Here is a 10,566-nt window from a genome sequence, read left to right as displayed (position 1 = left end):
CACACACACCACACACACACCACACAACACACACACACACATATATATATATATATATATATATATATATATATGTATATGTATATATATATATGTGCGTGTGTGTACACTTTTATTTGTTTATTTGTTTGTGTTTGTTATTTATTCAACGTTCTGTGTATTGTATATTTGTTTGTTTGTTTGTTTGTTTATTTATCTGTTTTTGTTTGTCTCTGCATTTGCTCATTATTTATTATGTATTTGTATGCTTGTTTGTTGTTTGTTTGTTTGTTTGTTTTTTGTTTATTTGTTTATTTGTATTCTTGTTTCTTTCTTCCTAGCTCCCCTGTGATTTAGAATATCGATTGGGCGCACATAGTTAATGGCTATATTGCTAATGTTTACTTCGCATACGCAAAAACCTATGCAATTTCCCAACCTGCTCCTTCTCAGGACGGAGAAAATGTCTGAGCTCGGAGCTATGCTGCAATACCCTTCTCGTTGACTCAGCCCGATCCCGAGGTTAAATTGCCGCAATTTGATTTTGTATTGGATGCAGTAATCTGAAAAGAGTCTGTACACAATCTAGGGATACAAGAAATAAAACAGTAATCCCGCAAGTGACTGTCGCTTTTCTAAAATGTATCGCGATTAGCTTTTGTGTCATCTCGAACGAGTTTGCTTACTCAGTTTCTTAAGCGAACTCTCTTTGCCTACTGTCAGATTGTGCGGGGCAGCCAACAAATTAAAACTATTTGTAAAAACATGTGCAGAGGGACGGACAATATTATTTACAATTTTCTAAATCCCCTGGTTGGTCGCCCCTGAAACGTTATAGGAGAAAGCGTTTGGCCAAGGCCAAGGAATGTTACTGACCTTTAATGAACAAATCATCGATGTGAGTATTTTGGTAGTAGGTCAAATGTTTACTAGTGTGTCGGTCTATTTCGACTCATTTACATCTTCGGACTTTGGACTTCAGATAACCTTATTTCTTCCGTATGTCTGAACGTGTACAACTTAGCTTTTATGAAGGTCATCTAAAATAGTGGCATGCGCGATACAAATTTTCGTATCAAAAGTGCACTTGATAATAATGTTTGCTTACGTCAAGTATGTCTGGATACAGAAAATTTATTGTCAATTGTCCGACACAGAAATTCGATTTCAGGTCTGACGAGGGAACTGAAATGACACTATTGTCGTCAAGAGAATTCCCCTAGTTCTGGTACCATATAAATTCACAACTCGTACATATTTAAAAATATTGGGAGTCCCCCACCCCCGGTCTCTGATATAGTGACATGTGCACATTGCGCTGGTGTTGAAAGTCAGCATCGCACTTAGCAGTGCGCGCGAATCGACTAAATGGGTAGCGGGAGAACAGACGTGTGTGGTTGCAGCATGAACTTAAGCGCACCCTGCACGTGTGCGTATATCAAGGATAACCTTAAAGGTATACTGTCCACCTGTTATCTAAATATGCCCATATATGGTCACAGGGGCATTCCTTGGTATTCAAAATGCCCATGTGAGAGCGCTGCTTTTAAAAATGCGGCCACCCGCTTAAAATCTGCGATTGGTTAGATTTTCTCTTTCCATGGTAACTGTGGCAAAATTGGAACAGGTGACAATACACCTTTAAAGCAATAAAGTTATCCCTGCCAGAGTTACCAGTGTCCCCCTCTTGACACCGAAAATTTTGAATATTGCACTGTATAATAGAGTCATTTGGTGGTCATTTTGGAGTGTTTAACACACAGTTTTCAAAGAAACTCAAAATTATATTTGACAAAAAAACTTGTTTTACCCATCATTACCTTGTCAACAGAGACAAGTGAATATCCTAATTTTGAAAAAATTTATATTTGAAGCCGCAGCTAGCTTAGATCAAATAACTTTTTCAGCGCCCCTTTGTTAATGCCATGAAAACCAAATGCAGATTTTGCATAGTTTAGATATTTTCTAAAGTTTCAAATGTTTAAGTGATAATAAGTTCAAATTTACGATATTGATAGTCGTGTTAGAATGATAGTCGTGCCAAAATGCAGATGCTGTGATTTGAGGCGCCCAACGGGCGCCCCGAAAGTGAAAAGTGATTACTGAAAGTAACTGTCTGTGCATTATCTTTTTTAACTTCATGTCTGATGCAATCTTTTTTTCTGCGATGCTTGACGATATTTTTTTTCAACGTTAGCCTCTTGGAATCTTTTTTCACCAACATCGTCCAAGGCCCTCCCCCATATTAAACGGCCCACCCCTTAGCATCTCGTGAAACATGGATGCCAGTCAGCTGTTATGTCTGGACGATTTCGAAGAACAGGCCCAGAAACTTTTACCAATTGGTATGTGGTCATATTACAGATCAGGGGCTGATAATGAAGAAACCCTCAGAGAGAACAGAGAAGCTTATCGTAGGTAGGAATGGGACTAGCTCTGCGTGGCAGATCTGTGTGTTAGCCGATACGAGTCCAACCGAGTGGTGCATAAACACAAAGCCCTGCCACGCAAAGCTACCTTCCTCGGTGCAAATGTCACTGACCGGCTGACCTAAAAATCGAGCTAAAGCGTATCGCGTGACGGCAATATTCCAAACTGACAAAGTAAATCGTGAATTCAGTGAATACCATCCTGTGATGAGTTTGATAATTAACGTCTATGCCAAACCTTAAAGGTTAAATTCATCTCAAATCTGTAGTCTTGATCGAACGAAAACTAACGAGTTGGCTTATCAATCTTGGAGTCTTTGGTGGGGTTGACTTTTTGATGACCCAGTAGTCGACCCCGTCACAGACAGCTGCGTTTAGTAGTATCATGATCACATGCGATTGTTTATTACCTTGGTCAAAGGCTAGTCAAAGGTGACTCGAAACTTTGCGTCGAAGCTTATAGTCTATTATGGATCATTCGTTTTTTGTTTACGGGAGGGGGCGGCGGTCGGTAGAACTTAAAGCTACAAATGAAATGCAAGAGGCGACCCCCTCCAAAGTAAATTCCTAAAATTTGATCACCTCATCCATCAATTGTAAAATGTGACACCCCCCCCCCAAGAAAAACAAAATTTATCTGATTTGATTCATTAGCCCTTTGTACCCTACGCCATAGGCCATAGGGTGAATAATATTGACCTTTCAAAAAATTTTGCAAGAAAAAGAGTGACCCTCCACAATTTTCATGTAAAGAAGCAGTGACCCTCTCCAGATGTCACTGTCCGTATCAATATCTGAATAATAAATAATATCTTAATTGACATGTTATTTCTTATTTGACCTTTTAACTTTCAAAGAATCCTTTTTGAAGTTTACAAATAATCATTTGGGTGAAGTTCCAATATCATATTTATTGTTCACATCTGCTTTTTCAAACAGCTTGTTCTCATCACGCACATTTATTTCATTTGTTAAACATTTATAAACGCAGCGGTTATTCTAGTTTTGTATTGTAATAAAACTATTCATAGTTTCATTTTCCTTGTGTACAAGTACATGTATGTTTCGCTGTCAATTGAATGTCCAATGACCCAAACTGTTCTTAAAATACATCAGACATCAGAGCTATCGCTGTCGCTGCCGGTATGCAGTGCCGGTAACTGTGGGAAAGGGGCAGTGTCTCACCAAAGTGTAACGATCTGCAAGTCGAAAATCCTGTTTGAAGCAATTCTAAAAATATGAGACTCAAACTTTGCTTTTTTAGTTTGGAGTATTCGGTAGGTATTCAACTCCTTTTGACCGGCCAGATTTCTTTGGAAAAGTTAAATTGTCCTTGTTTACATGCAATGAACGGTGATGATTAACCAATTTTTTTTCTGTGAATTTTTAAATGCGCATGAATGCTCATTTCCCATAAGAGTTGACATCAGTGAACTTCTCTCGTCATAAATTGAATAATCTGAGACCGAGTGCCAATTAACGAGAAATGTATGTACTGTTCTTTAATTCCATTCCAAATATTTTATGAGAGTTTTAAAAACTGATGTCGTGGTAGTTTTTTTGGTAGAACATTCCAAAGCTGCTATAGGTTTAACCTCTGCATTTATATATATATGGAAATTTGACATTATGACAGTTTGAATGATACAAACATTGTAAACTGACTACGTTGTACCTGTATCTTATCATTTCAAACCTTCTACATTGAACTCTATAGAGTGCATGCTACTCACCGTTCCTTTTTCAAGCTAGTAGAGTCATAGTGACACTAGCAGCCACGTTCATTATCCTATTGATTATGCGAAAACCTGGCATTTGTACGTTTCGCTTGCTTTCCTTTACAACCAGAACTGTTTTGGGCAGAATCCTGTTTGTGTTCTTCATAGACTTTTAGAAAGAATAAACCCATGCATGTTTTTGTTCTATTTTGTCATAGTTCTAGGTCTGTGAATGTACACTACGTTTCGTTCAACTTGTTGCTATTGCCACACTTCCGTCGTACAAATATTATGCAATAGAAGACACTCTCAAACTGTCTATTCTTAAAATTGAGCCCCGTATACACAACCGTTTTGTGTTCAGCACTCCCCTCCCTCACGTAAAACATGTAGGCTCCCTCATGTAGATGATGAAAGTGATGTTTCAGTGATCATCACAGACATATATCCAGACTGTCTTTATACAACTTTTTATGCCCAGTGTTCGTCACTGTAGACTGAATATAAACAACTTTGTGACGCTCTGTTCAGCATTATTGGACGGCATGTACAAACTTTTAATACTATTAGACAAGCTGAATGCCGCTTGTTATCAAGGTAGAATGTGCCTCGGGGACAGATATTCGGACTCTAAATTTTTTTCCGATTTCTTTCTGTCTACCGCTTGTGTGGGCTCATTTTGCAGCTGAATACAGTTTTATGAAAATCGAAGAAGTTTCAGCAATAGTTTAAGTCTTTCAATTTTGAGGCACGTATTTGTGCACGTATGTGAGTAGCCAATCGCCGGAATACATGTGAGTGCATGTACGCGTGTTCAAAGTTAAGAGAAAGTGGTGTTTTATATTTATTGAGATGTTCTCCACGCCATCAAATGCATAAACGATAAGTTGAGGCTGTATCAGATGGTATATGAACAGCATCACTGGGCTGGAGAGACCCTTTCACAATAACCACATTTTGAAAGGCAAACGAGTGTAGATGTCTCCCTTATGGCTGAAGATGATGCTGTTGTATTTCACATTCATATTTCCAACTCCACAGATATTGGTTGAAACCCCGGATACTCAGAGATGTATCAGTCATAGACATGTCGACCAGTGTCCTGGGCGAGAAAGTAGATGCGCCAATTTGCATATCACCGACAGCCTTCCATGGTGGAGCCCATCCCGATGGAGAAATTGCAACCGTCAAAGGTAAGGGGTGGACCATTTCATATCCTGTGGGGTCTGGAAGATTTTTAAAAAAAATATATTCCCAGCGAATGTCAATGAAAAAAAAATCAGCCAGATGGGGCTTAGGAAAAAAGATGGCTCACTAAGGTGAAAGAAAAAAATTCCATCAAAAGTTATATTCCGGAACACATTTTACATAAAAGAAATGAAGGCTATTTCACACATCGTTTCTATCGTTGTTAGAGATATACGATATACTGAGTCGATCAACAAGGTTTCATCATAAAGGGGAACATAGCGAGACACCGGTGAATCTTTAGTGCTTTGACTCTGGTCATGTGATCTGGGTCCCCGGTAAAACCGGTTTTATGTTCGAGTGATTCGTCTTAACGGTGTTTTGGAACAAACCGTGAGGTTCCTTCATCAGTCACTGTTGTTTTGTATCCCTTCCGTTAAGTTGTATAATAGTAATCTTCGTCCTCGAAGAGGAGAAGCCAGATTCGTTATTATGAGAGTTAGTCACTATTGACTGACTCTATAGTGAGCGATATGGTGTGTGGTGTCAACTTGAAATAAATGGAGCCAGCATCAACCATTAATATTTGGTTTTGGGGCATGTATTGAGCGTGGTTAGTGCTCGTTGTGTTAACAGTAAATGTTGTATTAATCTGTCAACGATTACTTTGTTTTAGGTACTTAGATCGATTACCCGAATTTTGGTTTTGTGTAATTATTATGCATTGTAATAAATTTCGCGTCAATACCAGCACCTGCTTTCCGGTGTTTGAAAAGCATGTTGTGGAACTTCGAAGGCTGTTTCGAGTCATACCACATTTTATTTCTCTTTTTTAAGCCGTTCACCGGTTTCGTGGTTCTGTTAACAATAGTTACTGAAGACGGCATTTCAAAATAGTTTGGTTAGAGGAGAGTGTCGGTTATGTAATTCGCCAACTTTGATTTGTTGCCTGACGGTTTTACTTTTTAATTTTCTTTCCTGGATGAATATTTGCTTTCCTCCGCAATCTTGTTAGTTTGGTGGTTTGTTGTACCGAGTAGGTGACAGATTGCATTATTGTATGGTATGATGAGTTGTGGCCGTAATTTTTTATGGGAGTTTTGAGGACTGTAAGCTTACAATTGTTGGTTTGGAAAAAAATATCCAAATGAGGAGTGCGAGAAAAAAGTTACCAGCAATCAATGAGTGAAAAAAATTGAACAGTGGATCAGGTACGAAAAAAAACACCTCTTAAATCTTCCATACCCCCTCCCCCAGGATGCCAAATGGTCCACCCCTAATTTGAATGATTATATGAATAGTTCTTCGAGGAAACGTCATGCTACTTTGAACGAATCAATGTAGCCCGCAACAGTATTAAAGTTAAGCAAGCTTTAAGAAGTCTGATATCCGATATGTTTCCGTACGCGAATTCACTCCGAGCACTTCGACAATTAAACATGTACTTCTGGTATTTTGACAGAGGCGCAAGAAGAATTTGCTGGTACACCCAAGGCCATAATAATTAAACGGTCCCTTAACTTTCACCTTTTTTCAACCATATTGAATGATAGGTGCGGCAGTCATGAACACACTTATGATACTGAGTTCAATATCCAACAAATCACTGGAGGAAGTCGCTGCTGCACGACCAAATTTGCCTAAGTGGCTGAACGTGTATCCTTGGCGCCATCGTGACGTCACGAGAGATATTGTGAAACGGGCCGAGAGGGCGGGTTTCAAAGCGATTGTCATATCGGTCGACATCTCAACGCCGGGTTCCAGGAGAAGAGTTATGAGGAATGTCAGACAAGCTGCGATGCCGGGGAAGGTTCTCGGAACTTTTGACAGATACATCAACAAGGTATGTCTCATAACCAACTGTTCTCACCACTCCAGTTGTTCGATATAATACGACTAAGAGTGTTATCGATAAAATCACATGTACACTTTTGCACTCAAAACTTTAAAAAAATTGCACTTACCCGGGTTAAAAGTACTAGCATTGTTGATTGATGAGTGTCATGATCGACGTAATATAATTTCTAAAATCATTACTTCGAGGACTTTATTTTATAACGAGTAATTTCTCCATCAAATCTTAAAATACTAAACTGAAGAGATATCGGCCTTTTAATATCGCATGCATTGCCAACAAGTATGGGTGGAGCGCTTTTTATCGAGTAACGACAATTAAGTTTCGCTTACATAACATTAAATTTGCAAATTTGACTAACTTACTGGACATTGTACTGTTTCACGTAATGCCATATATTAATAGTAACACATGGACAACTTTGTTATTTCTATCTTTCAAACAAGACTGCTGGATCTTCGCCCGATTTTTCATTTCAAGAAACCACAAGTACATGGCAGTATATACAGTGGCTTAGAGACGTTTCGAAGTTGCCCATCGTCCTGAAAGGTATCCTGACGGTAGAGGACGCTATACTGGCAGCCGAACATAATGTACAAGGAATACTGGTATCCAATCATGGTGGCAGGCAATTGGATTGTGTACCAGCGGCGGTAAACCTAAACGATTCTATGAAGAATGTTCTCTTCACTCATATAAAATTAATTCTGCTTTATTCGCCTGACAATCACAGATGAAGTGCGATGCATATTTCCCCGCAAAGTAACCTCTTCAAAATATATATTATCAAAGAAGGATCTTCCCATCGATACCAACTTGCTTGACGTGTTGTCTGTTTTGCTGCATAGCATATAACCAGAACGAAGAGTTTTGTTTTCTTGCAACTATCTCCAAGTCATCACGAATTGTGTTTTGCACAAAATTTACTTGAGTTGTCGAATACTTTTGTATACTGGAGCAACCATAGACATATTACAGATAACCGTACTTGGCGTGGAAGCAACAAAACCGGGCAGCAACTGCCAATGTTGACCGCAAATTGTTTATTTATAAGTTCGAATCCGATTGAAAACGTAACTGAAACTACCTGCCAGTTCAGCCCCTCTCATACAATCCGAATCCTCGATTGGCCTCAGCAACCTTCTTATGTAAGCTGTTAATTCTCTATCGAATTCGTCTTATTTTTTTCAAAGATCGATGTTTTGGCCGATATCGTTGACGCAGTCGGAGACAAACTGGAGGTGTACGTAGATGGTGGTATACGAACTGGAACTGATGTGCTGAAAGCGTTGGCACTGGGTGCGAAGGCCATATTCATCGGCAGACCGGTCCTCTATGGATTAGCGTGTAATGTATGTAACGCTATCAAAAGAACGCGAATGCTCGTTAGATCATGCAAGGACAGAGGATGTCTTTGTGGTCGTTGAAAATGGTGTATGAGAAAAAAATTGAAATTCTTTCAATTTTTGAACGCAGTTTCTATATCAAATGACCCAGGATGTCAAGATAGCCAGACTTTGTATTCAGTGTGTCAACCAAAATGTCTTAGTGTCAATCATTGTTTCTTTCGGAACCAAGGAAAATTTTACACAAGGGATATCATTCGTCATTTCATAGAGAGGGGTAAACTTACACTATAGATACTGCCGTTCAGTATGATGTGTGTTGCAATTTAGAGTTGAAGTGATAAACAGTCTGGAGCATTGTCTAAAAACGATCTCATCAGTCGTTTATTTTTCTCCGGAAACTGTAGAAAACGATCAACATCGTAGTCATTTTTCTTCTTTTTTTCAGTCAGCTTCTGTTTCTAATTTGCTTGTCGTAAAAATTGCCTCTCTCGGCTTTGGAACTTCTCACAGCCTCTCTCTCGCCCCGATTTTTCTCATCCCTGCCCCCAATTCTGCCGTTCTCTGCCTCTGATCCTGCTTGTTCAGTAACTGTTATTGGTCGCCAAATCGTGATACTGAGAGGATAATGGATCAATCAAGCGACGCCAAGTAGTCAGGCAGAGAGACATAGATAATTCAATATTTGTTGTTATATTCTTCGTACGTTTTGAAACACCACAACGAATTTCCAAATGAAATTATGCAAAAAATACTCATTCTGGCAGAGCCGAGTATCAACCCAAGTTTTCACTAATAACAGTCCATACTTGCTAAAGAATGCAATCGTTTGGCCATATTCTGGACAATATATTTTCTATCGTACACAAACAAACGAGTAATGGTATTTTTCACATCTCAAAATGTAATATTTTTTTCTACCTTCAGGGAGAAGAAGGGGTGAAAGCTGTTCTCCGAATTCTACGAGAAGAATTCAAAAGAGCTATGGCTCTGACAGGTAGCTAAAGTTACGGGTAAACGTTATTGCAAAAAATAACATAAGACATTATTTTCTCATGAGGATATTCTCTCGAAATAAAATTCAACCCCAAATCACTATTTTAAATCTTAGCGAACTTGCGACAGTGTGTCCACTTCACCATGAGTTAGACATTACCACCACATGTTTACAAATACAGCGACGCAGTGTCATATCAGTCCGAAACTAAGTTCAATAGTCATACTGCAACTCCCGCGTGAATTCTCAAGGGAATACGTCAACGCGATGAAGAAGACGACATGAAAAGAACTCATACATCACATTGAACTTCGACAAGACCCTGTTATGTTTGTGGGTTGGCAAGTGCGACAACGTCCAGTGAACGTATATATTCTGATACCGATACTTGGTAGAGTCTAAAGAGTGGGCCAAACGTTTGAATCTGACCCGACCTTTTGGCACCAGTTGAATCTTCGTCTTCCTTCCGTAGGCGTTAGGACACATAGAGAATACGGTTCGCAAATTATGAAGAGTTCAACCGTAATACGTCTAATTTGATATTTTGTCGTTTAATTGCAGGTTGTAGCCAACTGAGTGATATCTCCAGGTCTCTCTTAATCAGCACAAATGATCGATTGTCGAAGTTCTGATGCCACATGGGTCGCTCAGACGCAATAGCTTCTTCGGCAATCGCCAAGACAGAGCAATGGGTACAGCAAACAGTACATTGATCTTTAATTACGATAAATGAAAATCATTTATTAAAATGTTTTTGTAAGACAAACCTTGTGTCACATATGTGCTCATGGCTATCACCCCCCCCCCCTCACGATCGCTATATAGTATTTCAAAGTAAACAGTCCATATGTGTCAATTACCCACCTTGAGCTCCTCAATTAGATATTTCAGTTCTAACCATCACAAACGTTGAGAATTATCTCCCTGATTAAAACACTCGTTTACAGCTCATATTAAAGGTCGAATCTGTCTTCAGTAATGAGCTGATGTTAGCCAGTCATAATGAGTGAAATGGAATCAACTACGAACATTTCTCATGACCATTTTGTGTTCT

At 39.1% G+C, this 10,566-nt stretch overlaps 1 protein-coding gene across 1 annotated transcript; it reads left to right on the top strand.

The window, feature by feature from the left end:
• The first annotated feature begins 2,251 nt into the window (after nt 1-2,251).
• LOC139140573 (uncharacterized) lies at nt 2,252-10,278 on the top strand. The gene is made up of 7 exons (XM_070709918.1): nt 2,252-2,397; nt 5,168-5,319; nt 6,868-7,157; nt 7,616-7,822; nt 8,363-8,521; nt 9,443-9,512; nt 10,074-10,278. The coding sequence occupies exons 1-7, from the start codon at nt 2,258-2,260 to the stop codon at nt 10,142-10,144; spliced, it is 1,089 nt and encodes a 362-aa protein (XP_070566019.1). The 5' UTR covers nt 2,252-2,257; the 3' UTR covers nt 10,145-10,278.
• Nucleotides 10,279-10,566: the final 288 nt, after the last annotated feature.

This window comes from Ptychodera flava, chromosome 9 (assembly GCF_041260155.1).
Source record: "Ptychodera flava strain L36383 chromosome 9, AS_Pfla_20210202, whole genome shotgun sequence".
In the NCBI taxonomy this organism is placed as follows: Eukaryota; Metazoa; Hemichordata; class Enteropneusta; family Ptychoderidae; genus Ptychodera; species Ptychodera flava.
This window is presented reverse-complemented; position numbering and strand designations above follow the sequence as displayed.